General features: G+C 35.2%; 2 protein-coding genes across 2 annotated transcripts; one reads left to right on the top strand and one right to left on the bottom strand.

The window, feature by feature from the left end:
- Window positions 1–1380: 1380 nt before the first annotated feature.
- On the top strand, window positions 1381–5019 carry LOC117919150 (uncharacterized protein At2g23090-like). The gene is made up of 3 exons (XM_034836246.1): window positions 1381–1536; window positions 1788–1828; window positions 4478–5019. Exons 1-3 carry the CDS (start codon window positions 1464–1466, stop codon window positions 4595–4597), a joined length of 234 nt encoding a protein of 77 aa, XP_034692137.1. The 5' UTR covers window positions 1381–1463; the 3' UTR covers window positions 4598–5019.
- Window positions 5020–6166: 1147 nt separating this feature from the next.
- LOC117917745 (casein kinase II subunit alpha-2) lies at window positions 6167–19825 on the bottom strand. The gene is made up of 10 exons (XM_034834121.1): window positions 19510–19825; window positions 18516–18645; window positions 17936–18130; window positions 15108–15265; window positions 14382–14472; window positions 14194–14259; window positions 11723–11805; window positions 11461–11524; window positions 11284–11352; window positions 6167–6515 (listed from the first exon to the last, which is right to left on the bottom strand). The coding sequence occupies exons 1-10, from the start codon at window positions 19809–19811 to the stop codon at window positions 6456–6458; spliced, it is 1218 nt and encodes a 405-aa protein (XP_034690012.1). The 5' UTR covers window positions 19812–19825; the 3' UTR covers window positions 6167–6455.
- Between the last annotated feature and the right edge of the window lie 253 nt (window positions 19826–20078).

Here is a 20078-nt window from a genome sequence, read left to right on the forward strand (position 1 = left end):
TATTAAAAGTTTGTTGGGATCGTAAATTTAGTGTGGCCAAAGGAAAAACGGGCTAAATGTGGTTTAATTCGACTGCATGATGACAAATGCTACGAGACGATACGTCTTCATTGTGCCAAACAATAGCCACCTTTTACATGTTAATTTGTCAAAAGAAAGCTGTCCTAATAATGGATAAAGAAAGAATCTCTCATCATGAGGATAAAAATGAAGATTTGCACTACCATCACGTTTCAGAAAAAGGGTGTAGGAGTAAGGGGTTGAGCCACCGGAGGTGGTCTTTGATCACATCATTGATATTGGCTGTGGCTGAGATTGTTTTCCAACGAAGTTTCTCTTGTACGATTCATGATGCTTTGAGATAGGAGTGATCTTATATCACAAAAAGAAACGTGATTAATAAAATCGGCCCAATTTCAGTTGGAACGTGGTGTTTGGTTAATATTAAAAATAAAAAATATCTACTTGGTTGAAAATCCTCGATTGTTATAATTTTCTTTAAGATTTTACATTGGCTTTTTTTTTTTTTTTTTTTTTGAAAAATGTGCTTAGAACTTGTTTCATAATTGTTTTTAAGAACTAAAAATTATTTTTTATTTTTAAGAATAAAAAATAAAATATTTGTAAGTAATATTTTTTTAATTATTTTTTGTTATTTTTATTTAATTTTTTTTAGGATTGTTTTAAAAAATAATTATAGTAACATAAAAAATGATTAAAAATAAAAACAATTGAAATAAATTTTATTTTTAAAATATTAAAATTAGGCTAAAAACATTTAAGGTTTCATAATAAATTTTTATTTTACAAAACATCATAAAACAATTTTCTGTTCTTAAAAATTATTTTTTTATAATCATTTTTAAAAATGATTACCAAACATACTCTTAAAATCTAAAAATGGTTTGTAGTAAGAAGATGGTATAATTTAAGGTTTTTTATTTTTTTTCTTAAAAAATAAAAGAGTTTGGAAGAAGATTTTGGTATATTAAATTGGGGTTACAACTTATAACAAGTTAACCTGAAAATAATGTTGAGTGTAATCTTTAATTTAATTCCTTCGGAAATTAAAATTATTATTATGGAAAATTATTGTGGTCGAGTTAAGGTGAATTATTTATTTATTTATGGAGTAATTGAATAATCGAATTTGTAGCGCCTAACAAAACCAGCATACCAATTAGTTGAAATCCTTTCATTGTCCAAACAGCGCCTAAACAATAAAATGAGCGCGGGGATGTGTAAATCACACGTGGAAGGCACGGATCACCCGCGGAAGTGAAGAACAGCCGTGTAATTTTCATTGGACGGTGAGGGCACTAGCGCGACCGACAAAAATTTTTAACCTTGTGTAAGTCATAAACAACCGCTTCACTCGTACGCGTTCGGCGTGTTGAGCGAGCCTCCTTCATCTCCTGAAACAAAAATTAGGGTTTGAGTGGGTGAAAGTAGGGTTATCAGAAATGGGAGGGGGCAATGGCCAGAAGTCGAAGACGGCGCGTGAGCGGAACATGGAAAAGACGAAAGCCGCCAAGGGTATTTCTTTCTTCTACTTTTCTTCATGCTTACCCTTCTCAGAAATAACAAAGAAAAGAAAAATCGAAGGAGATCATGGAAGGCCCAAAATTTGGATTCAGCCTTAACTTTTCATGAGATTCGGAGATATTTCAATACTTTTTCCTCTACATTTATCTTAAACCTAAAGGATTCTTAGGGTTTTTTTCCTTTTGGGAAACTCTGCGTTATTTCTCGTGTTTTTCTTCCTATTAACTATTCGATTTTCTCAGGAAGCCAGCTTGAGTCAAACAAGAAAGCAATGACAATCCAGGTATCTTTTCTTCCTCCTTTGATTCGGTTTGTTGGCATGTAAAGTTTTCGAGGAAAATTTTCTTTTAAAAAGAAACAATAAATAAATTCACCTTAAAAATGATTCTTCTCTTAAACTATTTTCCTCGTAATTGGACGGAGCCTTTATTCTAATAAATTTATTTGTTGATTTGTGTCCATTTTTAGTGGACAATGGTCGCTTAATTAAGAAAACTGGATGAAATTGGACAAAAACTGAGTGTGTTTATGCTATGCTATCCCTAATATGGGAATGCTGACGAAGTTCTAGATCCTTAATTCATCACCTCGACATATAGGAGTTGGTGATTTGGACATTAGAATGAATATTCTTCCTTGCCCATGGTTTCTACAAACAGATGGAGGTGATGAGATGAACCAGGCTTTTTTTTTTTTTTTTTTTGTGGGAAAAGTGATTCCTGTATGTTGCTGTTGTGAATCCATTAAAAGGTTCATGGATTTTGCCAACATATTTTTGCTGCTTGTGGGCTCAGTTGTATGCATAGTGGATCTAGTTTTGTATTAAAATTATTGTCAGTGATCTTGTTATATGCTCAGCACTAATAGAGTGGAAAATGGGCCTTTTTTATGGACTCAATAAAGATGTTTAATGGATGTGTGTTTTGTTTTGTCAGATGGAATCTAAGAGCGTTCAAAATGAGTCAGATAGTTGAAACAAGTGTTCATCTTGGTGAATTTTCTTATTTTATAAAATTTGTTTCAATAGCTAATCTCTCTTATGCGGGCGCTTTAATGTTAGGATGTATGCCTAGTTGATGGTATTATTTTTATTGTATTGATCACTGGAACTGCTTGTTGAATTCTTGATAGACATGCATCTGATGTATGTAGAAACATATAGAATTGTGTTGTTGTTTTATTCCTGATATTTTTTTTTATTTTGGCTACTAGGTTAATAAGAATTGATTTGGGAAAACCACTGCAGGCCATGTAGGCAATATTCCTTTTTTTTTTTTTTTTTCTTTTCCCTTGGTACAATAACGAGGAAAACCAGCAGGACTTAAGGAGACCTCTGATGGAAGAACCACCACCACGAATCCATGTGGGTGTGCACAACCCTTTGAGTGTGCACGAGCGCACGCACACACAAAGGGGTGAAAAAAAAATTCAGGGCCTTAGGCCTAGGATGTCTTTTTTCCAGTAGGAGTGCCTTCCAGTTGAGCTGTCCATATAGGGATGACAATAGTGCAGGATCAGGACTGGGCATCCCTCCTCCAATCCTGCCCCTAAGGGGAAATTGGCTACCCTGTTCCTGTTCCAAACATGGGGCAAGGCTGTTGGGACAGTCTGATCCCTGTTTGTCAAACATCCACCCTTGCCGCAACCACCGTATTTATGAGGTTGGGATTTCTGAAGTTGAGATGATGGGTAATCAATTTGGTCAAAGCTCAAGCATGGCCATAGGATTAAGGTTTGGGAAGAGAGAGCAATGTTCGTAGACCATAGAGATAAGATAGGTAGAGACTAGAGAGGCGCACTGAGTTCTAGTCACTATCACAACCGCTTGGTTGCACCAACTACCAATGCATGTTTTCCTCTAAAGTCAGAATCAAAGAATGCAGCCATTTTCCAACCCTAAGCATAGAGCCACAAAACCTTGTAACTCAAAGTCTAACTTCTAGTCAAGGCCTTCTTCATGAGCAATTCAATCCCAAATTCTTCCCTCCCTTCATTGAGAAGGTTTCTTTCACCGTGAAATCTCCAACAGCGAATAACTATAGGAAAGGAAAAATGGGGATTAGGGCTAGTGCTAAGAGAATAAGAGTCTGTTTAACAATAATTATAGGAAGTGCTTTTAACCTAAAAAGTGTTTTTGAAAAAAAATTAGGTGTTTGATAAAATTTAGAAAATACTTTTGACAATCTGAAAAATCACTTGTAATGATTTTTGGATAAACACTTGATAGGTGATTTTCCTAAAAACATTTTTAGAGAAAACACTTTTATTAAAAATACTGAGTAGAAATACTGGCAAACGCACTTTAAGACTATTTATGACACTTAGGTGGTATTTGTTATTTAACTTAATGCTGAATATAATTTGTTTTCAGACTTAGATGATTTGTTTTTAATTTTTTTTTACTTATAATTTTTTTTTATTGAATAGAAAAAACCAAAATAATTAGCTTTTTGCTAAATGCTAAAAATAACTTTTTAGAACAACCAAGATACAATCTCAATATGACCATCACCTTATTAACATTTAACAAAAATAAAATAATGAAAAAACAAACAACTTAATACTTAATACCATTACATTGTATTTAGAGTTAAGTTAAATTAAGTTTTAATTAGATTTCCGGAACAAAAACAAACATCATCTTACTGATTTATTGAACAAATAAGGGAAATAAAAAATTTATTCCCATCCCCAGGGTAGGGCTGGGAAAACCCTACCTGGGTTAAAACTGACCCATCCTGTGCTTGAAAATTTTCTCAGACTAAACTCCATCCGGTATATTTGTACTAAATCCTTCTTGGGCCAGGTACCTGAAAACCTGTCTGCCCAGTCAGGGGTGTGTGGACCATGGTCGTCTGTCTAGGTAGAGTGAATTTTCTGTTTCATGATCTTATATATTCTCCTAATGGTGTTGTATGGGTGCTGATTGCAGTGTAAGGTGTGCATGCAGACATTCATCTGCACGACATCTGAGGCAAAGTGCAAGGAACATGCTGAAGCAAAGCATCCCAAATCTGATCTTTCTACCTGTTTCCCCCATCTGAAAAAATAAGTGGATTGAGAGGAGTTGGGAAGATATACTTTGTTTAAATGGATGAACCCGATCTAGTATGATCATGCTGAAGTTATGCCAGGCCCGTATTTGTTAATGGTAGTTGCTTGATGGACGTTCTGGAGAGAGATTGATCATGTATGTCATTTAAACTGGTTCTTCTTATGTCTCTTAAAAAGAGTGTGTTCACGTGTAGTCTTTGTTAAAAAGTGAACATCTTAATTGATCTGGGACCATATTACATGTTTATTGGTGGTTCTGGTGTAGTGCCCGACTTGAGACTTTGTTTTCCTTTCGACTTTGCTATGTTTTGGTACCAGGGGTGAGGAGTGTGAGTACGCATCTCTCCCCTTTTTTTATTTATTCATTTGTATGTTTGGATGAACTCCAGAGCAGTGGGGATGGAATCAAGTTATGACTTATAAGTGGGATTCCTGATGGGAACTATTTTTATTTTTGAACTTTTATTGTAAATTATTTAGAATTTAAAAAAAAAATAAAAAAAAAACCAAAACTTTTTTTGGATAAGTTGATTTTAAAAATAATTTATTATTCTTATTTTGTAAAAAAAATAAATTGTAAATTTAATTTATATAATATAAAATCAATTCAGTTCAAGTTTGATTAAAAATAAAAATAATTGTCATTATAAATAAATTTTCAAAATAAATAGTTTCAACAAAATATAAGTAGTAGTTTATAAAGAAATTATAAATTATATATATATTTTTTATAAATATTATGAGAATATGGATATTGATATGTTATAAAAGCATAAATAATTTATTTTGTTAAAAATAAATAATTTTTTTTTTTCAAAATTTCATTATATATATACTACATTCAATTAAGGATATAATATTTTGAAAATTTTTATTTTATCTATGATTAGTTAATCAATTTTTTAAATTTTAAATTATTTTTAAAAATTAGAAGATTTATCAAAGAATTTAAAACATTAATAATGTTTATAATTTTTATAGTTATTATATATATTTAGTTTCAAATCATTTTTTAAAATTATTAAAGTTTTAATTATATCTATCATATTTTAAAAAATAAAAGTAAAAAATTATTTTAAACTTCATGTTCGAATAATATTACCAATATATTCTTTTTTCATTTTCATTTCCATTTTACTTAACATTAAAATGAAAACAAATAACCAATCTATATAAATTTAAAATCATCAAATTCAGTTATATTAAAAAAGAAATAAAAATAAAAACAAAATATTCTCTTCCCATTCCTCGTTGTCATTTACCAAACAGAAAGTTGTTTTCATTTACCAAACATACAATTGGATTGCAAAAAGTGGTCATTGGAAGATTGCCTTTATTAATTTCTTCTCTTTGGTTTACTACTGCTTATTTGTATGGTCTTGGATCAGGGTTGGTGATCTTCTAGAAGTTGAACCATTATCAATATCAGTTTTCTTGCTAGATTTCCCACCATTTCAAGTTTGATTTAATATTAAAACTAGCAGACTGAACCCACCAAAAATGGGCGAGGAAGGTATCAATCAAAGCATAACTCATCTTTTAACATATCCTTTCCTGCAAGAATAAAAAGATAAGCACTCCAAGACGAATTCTACTTATTGGTGAGTTACAGACAATATAAAATAGCTTCACGTTGAGTAAAATCCAGAAAAATTTAGATATCAAAGACGGGTCCTAAATCCACAATAGTTATCTTCAAGGGAGAGACTTTAGGATCATTCTTTAAAATTCGATAAATGCTAGAGCTAACAAGTGGCACAAGGTAGCTCCAACATTTTATAGGGTATATAAAAATGCAAACATGCTACATTCCAATGACATGCGCTGTTTTTATGTATGCACACAAGATGAAGAGGCTACTGTGTTCGCATCCTGCTACTCTCTGCAGCCCTCACTTGAAAGAAATATGGATGTGCCTACAGCGGAACATAAGTTGAGAATAACATGTCAGTGTAATCAAGCAATTGTTCTTATCATCAAACAGAGCTTGTGCAGTTCCAAAAATTTTCTTTTCCGCTTTTCTTGGTTCAAACATGAGAATTTCCTTCGTGTGTGCATGTGTAGATAGAGAGGAAAAAATACAAAATTCCAGATGTTGGATTCTTTTCAACTTTGGCCAAATTGCAGCCTCAGAAGAAGTAAATAGAAAAAGGCCAAGATATTATTGAGAAAGACAACTGTTTGAGCAACTTCAAAGGTCTGTATAAGACAAAAATAGAGATGTATATATATCCGCTATCCGGGGGTGATGAGGGAAGAGAAGCCTATAGTTCAAAGGAATGGCAATATCTGTACAGAACATTACAGTTGCCCTCTCCAAAACCACTTGCAATCTGTCAGAGACTAATTAATTCAAATTCTCAGTAACATAGTCCTAAGACAGATGTTCAGATTTTTTACCACCCTGCATAGGTATGACAAGAAATGTTTGAATTGAAGCTTCCCATTGAGGCTAAGATTTTAAGATCAGGATGTAATTATGCGTATGACATTTCATAAAATGTTGCATAGAGAGGGCTTCTTGTTTCAGTCTTGATCTTCACTACCATTGATGGAGATATAGGAGGAAAAAAAGGAATCACGATGTATCAATCAAAAGGAAACAACCTCCTTGAAACATAACAGTATTTATATATAATGTTTATGGTGGCTAGACCATCGGGTGTGTGTTTGGTGGGTCAGGCTGTTGGGTTAGGGGTGTTGCATGGCCTTCCAAAGCTTCAAAAGGTTTCTCTAAGAAATCATGAAATATATCAGAAGGACCGTCTAATTTGAATTATATCACAAAAGGATCCTACCAAGAAAAATACATTTACTTTGGCACATGAAAAATTCCTGAGTCTACCCCAGTGCGAATAGGAATGGTCGAATAATAAGAATGAATATGATCAAGTTCCATGTCCATTAACACAGGCTAGTGGTACTTCATGGACCAATAAACTAGGTAGAGATATGTGTAGCATCTCTACCAATAAGAGGAAAATGTAAAATCACATCAGCTATTTTTTAAGCTGTTTTTTTTTTATAGATAAAGAAAATGTAGTATAAAAGAGGGTATGCACAATGTATACAAAGTAGCCACAAGACCCAAAAGGAAGTGCGAAAACACAAAAACCAGCAAACACACCCTACATAGAGCTTAACTGATCCACAAATCCTAACATCACCAAAGAGTTGTCCCCAATATACAATTTAACCCAATCTCAAAAAAGATTCAAGATAGAATTTTAAATTGTTTTATCTAAAACTTTCACAATTATCGAAGGCTCTCCTATTTCTCTCCCTCCATATGGTCTAGAACACACATAATGGAGCAATTTTCTAAGCCTTTTTTCCTTTTTTCCCAACAAAGGAACCACTCGAGCTTAAGAGAAATCCCCTAACTAAAGAGTGCATCACCCACTGTACACCAAACAAAGAAAAAACCAATTGCCACAAATTGCATGCTTTTGTGTAATGAAGGAGAATATGATCACTCGTTTCCTCATCTTCTTTGCACATGTAACATCTATTAGGGATCCTCCAACCCCTCATTTTAAGCTAATCTAGAGTTAAAATTCTAGCCCATGTAGCTTCCCAAGCAAAAAAACTCACTCTCATTGAGACTTAAGATTTCCAAACTATATCATAAGGGAAGAGCTACACTCTTCTACAAGCCAAAGAGAAGTAAAAAGAATTAACTTAGAACGTGTCATTCCTTAACCCTAACCACACCATGGTATACTCGGAGCCCACCCTAATGGAATAGTCATACAATCTCCTAAAAAATACAACCACCTCCTCAAGCTCTTAGTCATGTAACTCTCTAACAAACCTAGGGCCCCAACTACCACCATCCCAGACGTCAACCACGCAAGCATCTTTCAAGGAGGCTATAGAATAAAGAGCTGGAAATGATTCCCTCAAAGAAGTGTCCCCACACCACTTGTCTCTATTCAGAACTTCACCCTGTTCTAGCCTTGAGCACCTCTCATCTGCCTCTGATTGTCTTCCACACACCCACACCATACCCTTCTCTCACTTCTTTAATGCACCACCCCCTTCTTCCTGACTATACTTTCCTATGATTACCCGTTTCCAAAAGGAGTTCCTTTCACTCACAAATCTCTAGAACCATTTTCCCAATGCTTTATTAAGGATAGATAAATTTCTGATGCCCAAACCCCCTTTTTGTTTTTCCATGCAGCAAGCAAACCAATTCACCAAATGTGGCTTGTGAGTCAAAGCCCCCCTTCCCCATAGAAAATCCCTTTGCATCGTTTCCAATCTCATAGCTACCCTCCTTGAGATGGCAAAGATAGACATGAAATAGATTGGTAAGCTAGACAAAATGCTCTTTATCAAAGTCTATCTTCCCCACTTTGAAAGATACTATCTCTTCCACAAAATAAGTCTTTTCTAAAAGCATTTTTCCATTCCTTCCCAAACCCTATAGGACTTGTAAAGGGCTCCCAAAGGTAGGCCTAAATAGGTGGTAGGAAAAGCACCCACCTTATAACCTAAAATCCTTGCAAGCTCCTCCAAGTTAGAAACATCTCCAATAGGGATCAACTCACTTTTCTTTAGATTGATCTTCAACCTTGATATTGTTTCAAGCCACATGAAGATCCAATTCAAGTACTGCAAGTTCTTTTTGCTAGCATCACAAAAAATTAGTGTGTCATTTGCAAATAGCAAGTGGGAGACCTCCACCTCCAAACCATTTCTACCCCTTACCAAGAAGCCATCAATAAAACCCTCTTCTTTTGCCCTTAGTAGAATGCAAGAGAATTTCCATTGCCAAAATGAAGAGATACAAGGACAAAGGGTCTCCTTGTCTCAAACCCCTGGAGCTTTGGAAGAAACTTGAAGGGGATCCATTGACCAAGATTGAGAAATGTGCTATAGAGATACACCATTTAATCTCATTAATCCACTTGGATCCAAAGCCCATTTTCTCCAATAGAGCAAGAACAAAACTCCAATCAACATGGTTGCAAGCTTTTCAATGTCTAGCTTGCAGATGATTCCTTTTAGTTGCCTTTAATTCTAGAGTCAATGGCCTCATTTGCTATCAAAACAACATCCAAGATTTGTCTACTTGCCACAAAGCATGCCGAAAATCCGAGACTAGGTTGCCCACCACCCTTTTAAGTTTGTTTGCAAGAACCTTATAGCTAGAAGCTTGTATAACCCTCTTATTAAACTAATTGGTCTAAAGTCCTTTAGATTTTCTGCACACCCCGCACCCCCCTCTCTTTTCTTTGGTATCAGAACTAGAAAAGTGACATTTAAACTCCTCTGAAAAGACCTTAGATCATAGAATTCCTTGAAGAACTCCATGACCTCTCTTTTCACAAAGCCCTAACAGAAATGCCAAAAAGCCGTAGTGAAGCTATTTGGACTGGGGGCTTTATCCCCACTTAAGCTAGACAAGGCAGCTAGGACCTCCTCCTCAGAGAATGGGATCTTCAGTGTTTCTGATTCCACACTTGGTAAGGAGTCAAACTTCAACCCACTAATGCTTGGCCTCCAATCCCTCGACTCAGCAAAAATCCTGCTAAAGGCATTTGCTACACCAACTTTAATGTTGTCCTCATCAGTTCTTAGCAATTTACCATCCACTCTTAACTTGGCCAAAAAATTTCTTCTTCTTGTAGCATTAGCCATGTTGTGAAAAAGTTTTGTATTCTTATCCCCCTCTCTCAACCATAGTTCTCTTGATTTTTGTCTCCAAGAGATTTCTTCCATTGCTGCCCATTTTTTGAAATCTTCCACCACCCCCTCCTTAACCTCCCTTTTCTCCTTTGTGAGAGCCCTTTCCCTTTCCTGAGAGTCCCAAAACCCTAGTTGTCAAAGGCTGCTAGCTTCTTTGTAGAAACATTCCCAAAGACCTCCTTATTCCAAGCCTTAAGATCCCACTTCAAGGCTTTTAGCTTGATCACCAAAATGTGGCTAAATGAGCCTTGTACACCACGCCCTTCTCACCAGCTTCTTACTAGTTCTCTGAAACCTTCCACCTTCAACCACATGTTTTCAAATTTGAAAGGTGCTTTTCCTTTCTTAATCCCTCCACTATCAAGAAGGATTGGCCCATGATTAGAGACAGGTTTTGGAAGGATGCTTTGAAGCAAACCACTGAATTGGTTCTCCCAATCTTCAGAAACAAGGAAATGGTCTAGCCTAGAAGCTAGCCTATTATTTAACCCACCACACCAAGTGAAAGAACCTCCGATTAGAGGAAGATCAATTAATTGCAGGTCCTCAATTATCTCTGAAAAGTGACTCATAGAGGTTGAAATCCTTTGACAATTCCTTCTCTTCTCCGGGAACTTCACAGCATTGAAGTCCCCTCCCACACACCAAGGGTCATTCCAAAGACTTCTAATATCACTCAATTCATTCCAGAAATTTCCTCCCTCATCAGTCAGAACAGGGCCATAAACCCTTGTAAACATCCAAACAAAATTATCCACGCAATTTTTGAAACAACAGGAGACTGAGAAAGCACCATTCTCCATCTCAATAAGGTCCAGCACCCGGTTGCCCCAGAACACAAAAATACCCTCCGATTGGCCCCTAGCTTCCACTGCCCCCCATTCCAGGAATAAGGTCCAACCCACTGAACAGCCATTTTTTTAAGTTAACCATAAGTCTATGGCATTAAGGAACAGAAATAGGAGTCAATGACCCATATAACATTACCATTGCCTCTCTTGCTGTAAGCCTGTCCTGATGATCATATCGAAGGAGCTTATCAAGAAAATCAATGGCCTGCATGTCACATACCTCAAAAGAATCAACACCAGTTATAGGGCTATTGCTGCACAAAGGAGCAAGCTAAAGATTTGATATGCTTTTAAACAATATTAAATAAAAGACCTCTGGAGAAACTAGATGCTGATTGTCTGCATGGATAAATTTGGACCACGGCTTTCTGCTGTGCCTGCAGACAAATGAACTGACCCATTAATTTCTGTTAATATCACTTGTTTGTGGTGTGACTTAAATCTTACTTATGGAGAAGAATGAAACCTTCACATTCCTTTATGTTCCCACGGAAGGTAATATTTTAATGTAATCCTAGCTTTCATTGAGTGATAGTGGATTAACCACATGCTGGAGAAATTCACGTTGAACATACCTCCCAACAAGAGCATCAAGTTGAGGATCGAGCTCTAAACGATATTTGTTCAGATATGCATTTAACTCATCTGTACCAAGTACCTGAAAATACATGAAACGTCACCCTACAGGAACATAGAACAAGTTAACTTGCTAATGACTTGGTTATTGTGTGATCTAGTATAGCATGTGCTACAAAGAATGCAAACTTTTATTTTTATTTTCATTTTTTATTTATATACTTATTTATTTATTTGTATTCATTAAGTCCCAGTCAAACTATTAGTCAGTAACCACCATGGCCTGTGAAGCAGGGAAGAAACCTATACAACACTACTTGCTATGGTAGTGCTGCAGCCTCTACCCAGTATTCAAATTTTATATTTATTAAACAGATTATCCATGGCCTACCAGAAATTACAGTGCAGTTGCAGCAAAATGATTCAGTAGGTTTTTTTTTTTTATATGTCATCAAAGCATTAGCCATCTAATGTTGTCTCAATATGATACAATGGTTCAATCATCACCTCATTTTGAAGACCCTACTAAATTAGGTTCAATCATTTGAACATTATTGTTTGGTCTTTCTAAAGGTAATCAAGGCCCCAGAATTGCATAAATATTGTAAAACTATCACCAAAAGTGATAATCACAACATAAGCCGACAACCATTTCCACCTTGCCAGGTTAAGCAGGCCTCAGTGTACCAAACAAACATGAAACCCATGCAGGGGAGTCATTACTTGAATAATTGAATATCAGCTCTTTGGTCCAACAATTACCAGAAAATCCCTTGAGATATTGTCCAAGAATGAGTGTTCTTAAGGAAAGTAGATTTGTCTAGGGAGTAAAAGTTGGTGTATGTACACCTTTGAGGCCTTGCTCAACTGTTGTGTGAGTCTCCAATTTCAACTCATAGTAGGCTAGTAGCATCCAAAATAAAAAGATGAAAAAAAATGCTTACTAAAAAAGGGGGAGGGGGGAAATTGGTGCATGAATCCATGGAATACATTTAAGCTGTTAATTGAAGATTGGGAAGAGATGATTTCTTTAAGCAGAAAGTGTCTAAAAGTGGGCTTTTAAGATGGTTCTACCAGAAGATGGGGAAGGTGGTTCCTAGGAACGAGATATGGTTACAGAAGCACCTCTAAAAGAGGTGATTTTAGTGGGGATGTCTATAGAGGAGGTGATCTTAACAATGGATAGTGTAATATTTGTAAGAGAGATGGGGGAATGTTAAGTGCCCGTTTGTATACATTTCTTGTTTTCTGTTTTTCAAAAACAGAAAATGATAGATAACTCTTATATAAAATACACTCAAAATTTAAAAAATTTAAAAGTAAAAGGACATAAGGTAAGTCTACACTTTTTATATAAGAGTTATTATATTTTCTATAAAAGTTACTATCATTTTTTATTTTTAGAAACAAAAAATAGGAATTATATCCAAACAAGCACAGAATTATCAATTTCTTAATTGCAATATAGCCATGGAATTATGAACCAGTGGTAGTTTTTATTCAGGTTGTAATGAGTGATGCCTAGTTCGATTGAAGAGTCTTTGTTGGGTGGGAATGGTTGTTCTGTGGACAGGAAGAAAACAAAACCATGGAAAGTGTTGCTCCTATGGCTGTTATGGCATACTTGGAAATTTGATATGAGAAAAGTGGATATTTCACAGAAAGGAGTAGTCACTGCTGAAGATGGACATGTTCCATTGTTCTATATGTGAGTGACAAGGCCTTGTGGGCCTTTCTTCTGCCTCCTTTGTTTCATTGTCTTTTGCATGTACCTTCTTGGATTCCTATTTTCTTTTCTCTTTCATTTTGGGTTATTATGATATTAGGCCACAATGTTCATATCGTCCTTATTTTTTTCTGATAGGTAAAGTTCATTTTTTTTTATCAATAATTCTGATAGGTAAAGTTCATATTGTCCTTATTGTTATAGTTTTATATTTATTCCAAGTTCTTCAAGACTTATTTTTGGAATCACAGGAAGATGAACCATCTAGAGGAGCCAAAATAGACGGAGTGCAATGGTCCGGGTGTGAATCCACTAGTATCAGCATCATCCTAATAGTATATATAGAACATTACCAATAACCCAAGAGTAATAGATGAAGCTTAATTGTCAGAAGGCATTCCTATAATCAATTTCAACCAGAAAATTAAATTAAAACACGGATCGGATTTTTTAATACAGCACTGCATATACCACTATATTTTCTAACTATAACTCTTTTGAGAAAATGTATCACAAAATTTCCGTTAGTTAAGAAAAAAAATGCATTGGTCATTAAATAATCCTGGATGGATAAGACAGATACACAATATATGCTAAATATTCATATAAACAAAGTAAGCAGTACAATAAATAAGAATATATGGATCTAGTACTTGAAATACATGCTGTTTTGGCAAAGTGGCAGAACCTTTGAATGATATGAAAAGACTGCCTTAAATTTTAAGATCATTTAGCCAAACATACCTTGGCAATCTTGACAAGCTGATCATGATTGTCATGACCATAAAAGAATGGTTCCTTGCGAAAGATCTACATAAATAGTAGAAGTATACTGAGTAAAACAAAATGATAATTAAAATAAATACAAAAAATGTAAATGGCACAATCAGCCCTTCAAATGATTCAAGATCAACAGTAGAAGTAAATCTCACCATTCCCGCAAACATGCACCCAAGGCTCCACATATCCAAAGAATAATCATAATCTTGCAAATCAACAAGGAGTTCTGGCCCCTTAAAGTATCTGAGTAACAAGGAAAGGAACTTCAAACCTTACGAAAAAATCTGAATTCTTAGGATCTCCCATCTTACTATAAAAATTTCAGAAATCAAAGAAAACCACACTTAGGCACCATCCTTGATTTCAATCTTTCCATTTTATAACCGGTTCAAATCAAACAGAAAAGATCATCCAATCAAGCATGTCAAATAACAAAGCTTTTCCATCCAATACTTGAGCTTAACAGGTTGCTAGGTCAGTCTAAATTCAAATTTAGATTATCAATATCAGTACAGCTAAGAAATTCATTGATATGACAAAATAAGGCATCATGAAGATGGCTTAGCTGAAGAGAACAGGAAATCTTGATCATTTCCTTTCAAATATTTCACATGGTCAGAGAAATTATTGACACATGTGGGAAAGAATGAAGCTAATAGAACCACATAAGCTTACTCACAATTGTTAATTTTAGCAACATCTCTCCCCAACTCTTGCATGTTTTACCCATGAGGCAAAAGAAATCAAAAATGTATCACAAATGAAAAATTGCACACCACCCCAAACCAACCCCCACACCACCCACACATGCTGCATGCACACACACATATTAGAGGCAAAGAACCAGAAAAGTAATTCAAATAATTCTAGACACTTACCGAGAAGCAACACGAACATTATATTCTTTGCCAGGATGGTAGAATTCAGCAAGACCCCAATCAATCAGTCTAAGTTTTCGCAACTCATGGTCTATCATAACATTGTGAGGCTTGACATCTCTGTGCATTATTCCCTGTGAGTGACAGTAATCTAATGCCTGCATATGCAAGACTTACTGAATTAAGCAAGCATGAAAAGAAGCACTTGCAACAAGTTGAGATGTTCTCTGTGATGCTGAGCCTCCAGTTTGTTTCATATAATAAGTTTTTTTTTTTTTATAAGTACAGTTTGTTTCATGTAATAAGTTAGTTATCTTCATAATGCAAATGATGATTGATACTTAAATTGATCTTACCAAATGAAAGTAAAATACATGAATCCATACAAGAATGACAAGTACATATGTCAATAGAAGGATATATCTCATTTAAATTCCAATCAATCAAAGCATCATGCAGCGAGTCTGCAGATTTTGGGCAGAGAGAGACCAACATAGTTCCCAATTGTTTTTTTTTTTTTTTGATAAATAAGCAAGCAATAGATAACATAGTTCCCAATTGTTAAGGGGTTAAAGTGTATCTAAAACACATTTAGAAAAATTAAAGGATGAAAAAGAATAATAACTTTCTCCAGAAATGATTGGAATGGAATGATAGGATTACACCATAAAAATTTGTGTCTATCACAATGAAGTGCGTTTACATGCATGATAATATTTGGAGATTCCAGTTAAAAGATTTTCAATCCAAACTTATTTCTCAATAAAAATTTGAAACTCCTGCAAACTTCATTTTCTCCAAAAAAAAATTAGTTCTAATGGTGTCAACCATCAAAAACAACATATAAAATAAACCACTACTTTTCTTACACTGATTTAATTTTCCAAAAATAAATGCAGGATATACAATTAAGATGAATGTGAGGGAGAACTTTTACCTAGTCTGACACTGTTTCAGTCGTGTGAGAACACATGATTAAAAGAAGTTATTGCTGAGAGAATGTAACTGTCCATCAGATGTTGCTGATTAGAACAGATACTCAGCACCTCTTAAAAAGTTATCAAAAGTTCAAAATTCTCCTGTTTCTTGAGACATGTGATTTAAGCCATTTTTGACTTCCATTAGTTGAAGAGAGGACCTCCAAGTTGGTAAACAAAACAAAACACACATAACAACAACAACAATAACAACAACAACAGAAAGGGAACAAGAAAGTTTCCCCTGATCCTTAAGTAAAACAGTGCTGAAGGCTCCAACCTAAGAGGATAGATCAAGTTATGTTTTTAAAGGTGTGAGACAATGTAGAAGACATAAAAGTACCTATGACCAGTATGGTACCCAATTCAGTTTCAAGTATCAATCCTTAAAAGGCAAAATTTTTGCATGAAGAAGGTCTAGTGGTTAGGATTTTAGCGTAAAGAGAGCAATCATGTGTGAACACATGATTTCATATGCAGCAACTATAGCCTGATTTTATGTGGTTCTTTCATCAAATTGACTCTTAACAGTGAATTCCATCAATTTAGCAACAAAGGGCAGCCTATCAGAAGAGGTTTTAACTAGATCAGGGTACCCCAAACTTGGATAGGAAGATGCAGAAAAAGTTTGTAGCATAAGAAGAATTCCCAAATGTTTGTGGCTTCTTATGATGTAAGAGCAGATGCTCTTTATATCCAAACTACTAACCATATAGTAACTTTAAATAAACTAAATTCTGGAAATTCAAATGGTTCAATCAAAGAAAAAAAAAAACCCTAATAACTCATGAAGCTCTCTTTCCACTGCAAGATGCAGATATTCCAGCAGGCAATCAGGCAAAGCAGGGTTTTTTTTTCTTTTTTTTCTTTTTTGGCTAAATGGTGTCCACAAAAATTTTCTAAACAATATCTTCACCTATCCAGATCTTGCAAAATTCCATCAATTTAGCAACAACGGGCAGCCTATCAGAAGAGGTTTTAACTAGATCAGGGTACCCCAAAGTTGGATAGGAAGACGCAGAAAAAGTTTGTAGCAAAAGACGAATTCCCAAATGTTTGTGGCTTCTTACAATGTAAGAGCAAATGCTCTTTATATCCAAACTACTAACCATATAGTAACTTTAAATAAACTAAATTCTGGAAATTCAAATGGTTCGATCAAAGAAAAACAAAAACCCTAATGACTCCTGAAGCTCTCTTTCCACTGTAAGATGCAGATATTCCAGCAGGCAATCAGGCAAAGCAGGGTTTTTTTTTTTCTTTTTTGGCTAAATGGTGTCCACAAAATTTTCTAAACAATATCTTCACCCATCCAGATCTTGCAAAATTCCATCAATTTAGCAACAAAGGGCAGCCTATCAGAAGAGGTTTTAACTAGATCAGGATACCCAAAAATCGGATAGGAAGATGCAGAAAAAGTTTGTGGCTTCTTACGATGTAAGAGCAGATGTTCTTTATATCCAAACTAGCAACCATATAGTAACTTAAAATGAACTAAATTCTGGAAATTCAAATGGTTAGATCAAAGAAAAACAAAAACCCTAGTGACTCCTGAAGCTTTCTTTCCACTGTAAGATGCAGATATTCCAGCAGGCAATCGGGCAAAGCAGGTTTTTTTTTTTTGGCTAAATGGTGTCCACAAAAATTTTCTGAACAATATCTTCACCTATCCAGATCTTGCAATCCTTTTTGTGTTTTATTTCTTTGTTCCCAAATAAAAAAAGCATGCAGCTCAGGTGAACAAATAAATCAACTAGCAAAACATCAAGAATGGGCATAATTTCTGCAAGTTGAGACAAAGAGAGAAAGGCAAAAAAGTTATTTCTCTAATAAATCTAAAGTATAAATTACCTTGAGAAGCTCATATATGTAGTAGCGTATGTCATAATCGGTCAGAGTGGGGTACAAAACTTTGAAATCTGTACTGTTCACATATTCAAATATCAAGCTAGGAGTTTTTGAATGCTGGTCTCTGACAATATCAAGCAGCTTGACGACATTTGGGCCCCCACAAAGGTTCTGAAGTATTTTTATCTCCCTCTTTATCTGCATAACAATCATTTAAAGAAATGGATATGTCTGATAAACTATATTAATAAATTTACTACACAACAATTTCTCAAAAATGCTATAAAACATCAGACTACAATAGAGAATATTTAAAGTAGCCAACTGGTAAATGATTTCACAACTAATCACACTTGCAGGGGTTTTCCTTCCACTCTCTGTTTGTTACATGCTCTTTATAAAAACATGCATTGTTTAGGGTAACAATGCATTGTTCTTTTTTCTTAGGGGCCTTGTGTGACTATAGACCAAACATCATCAACAAAGCAAATGAAGCGCCAAATCTAGCTAGAGTAATTTCCAACAAAACAATAACCTCTATCATGTGCTAACTATCCACATAAGAAAGGATTAAAAAAATCACCTTCTTTTTCTTAACAGGCTTGAGGATCTTGATTATGCATCGCTCATTGCTATTAACATTTATGCCTTCAAAAACCTCGCTGTATTTTCCCCTTCCAACTTTCCGAACAACCTCATAGTCATCCTGATCACTGGGAGAAAAAGAAGGGAAGAGAATGAGAGAAAAATTAGTTCAACATACAGATTTTGAAAATTACAATTCCCTAAACAAAGAGAACAAACTATTATTAAAGCCGGTGGTCATTATAATAGTAAAGCTCCTTTAGGCCAGCTATAATAAATCTTTAATTATATTGTTGAAAGGACCACAAGGACAAGAGGAAGACTATATATATAAGAATGAGGTAATTCCATTAGTGGTAATGAACCATAAACTCTCAAATGGAGTGCTGAGTAAAGTCCTGGGCCAGATCTCACTTTACTACAACTTGGGAGTGACACTGGTCACCTAAACCACAAATCATAAAACCATTAGCTTCCCGGAAATGATATTCAAAGATCATGGAATGTGAAGCTTTCAATACATATACAGAGGAAAAAAAAAATTCAAATCTCATGTATTCGACTCTCCTTGAGCATAAGTCGAAAAACAAGCTCATGAACATACAACACCAAACCACAAGTTTGAGATTAACCTCTATATACTTCAGCTGAAACCCTAAAAGTTGAACTCACTCAGGAACCGACCTTTCACAATAAGGTTCTGTAGACAAAATTCAATTCCCGCCATATCAACACAAAAAAAAAAAAAAAAAACCTAATCTCCTCATCCATCGCGATCGCCAACACAGTCCATGTGGCTGACGAGAAACCGCAGGAAACAAATTCAATCATTTGGATAATTGTTCTTTTTCTTCACAGAGATTTCTCAGAAATCAGGGTTTCTCGGTTCAAATCACAAAAATTAAACGATCCCAGTCAACAACCTAAGATAAAAACCAGAAGAAAAAAAAACCTCCGGAATTAGGGTTAAGAGGAGAAAAATCGATATGTACCCCCACTGAACGGTGAGAGATTCGTAATCCCAGTAATCTTTGGGGCGAAGAACGTTGACGTCGGCGTAGACTCGAGCTTTGGACATGGGAGCGACGTCGGATGAAGAGATCTTGGAAAGTTGGAGCTTGAGCCTGGCCTTGGAAGTATCGACGATGGGTGTGATGATCTTGTTGTCGGGGATAGGAGGAGATGAGTGTGGGCGTAGGTTAGGAGGTAGCGCAAGCGGCGCACGCAAAGCCACGAGGGCGCACACTAGCAAGAGAGGAAAAAGTGGGACGAGGGGGGTGTGCGCATCTTTCATGTGCCATAACCATTACCTACTAACAAGAGAGATCCCTTCCCTAATCATAAAGCTGCCCTCCCGGTTTTCTTGTCCATGCGTTCCATGACTCCCATCTCTTTGTGCCACTGCCATTGGGTGAAGATAGAAAAATTTACCATTTTAAAAATAATTTATCTTTACACTAAAATAAGTTAAATATACTTTTGTAAATAAATTATTATTATTGTTATTTACCATTTTAAAAATAATTGGCTAAAATTGATGAAATACTTCTTATATTTATAA

The sequence above is a fragment of the Vitis riparia genome, chromosome 7 (assembly GCF_004353265.1).
Source record: "Vitis riparia cultivar Riparia Gloire de Montpellier isolate 1030 chromosome 7, EGFV_Vit.rip_1.0, whole genome shotgun sequence".
In the NCBI taxonomy this organism is placed as follows: Eukaryota; Viridiplantae; Streptophyta; class Magnoliopsida; order Vitales; family Vitaceae; genus Vitis; species Vitis riparia.

Excerpts from the sequence above, each read along its gene's own strand:
- LOC117919150 (XM_034836246.1), top strand. The coding sequence starts at position 1,464 with ATGGGAGGGGGCAATGGCCAGAAGTCGAAGACGGCGCGTGAGCGGAAC. Across the intron at positions 1,537-1,787 it reads AAAGACGAAAGCCGCCAAGG|GAAGCCAGCTTGAGTCAAAC; the intron begins GTATTTCTTTCT and ends CGATTTTCTCAG. Across the intron at positions 1,829-4,477 it reads AGAAAGCAATGACAATCCAG|TGTAAGGTGTGCATGCAGAC; the intron begins GTATCTTTTCTT and ends TGCTGATTGCAG.
- LOC117917745 (XM_034834121.1), bottom strand. The coding sequence starts at position 19,811 with ATGAAAGATGCGCACACCCCCCTCGTCCCACTTTTTCCTCTCTTGCTA. Across the intron at positions 15,266-17,935 it reads ACATATATGAGCTTCTCAAG|GCATTAGATTACTGTCACTC; the intron begins GTAATTTATACT and ends TTGCATATGCAG. Across the intron at positions 11,525-11,722 it reads CTTGATGCTCTTGTTGGGAG|GCACAGCAGAAAGCCGTGGT; the intron begins GTATGTTCAACG and ends ATTTGTCTGCAG.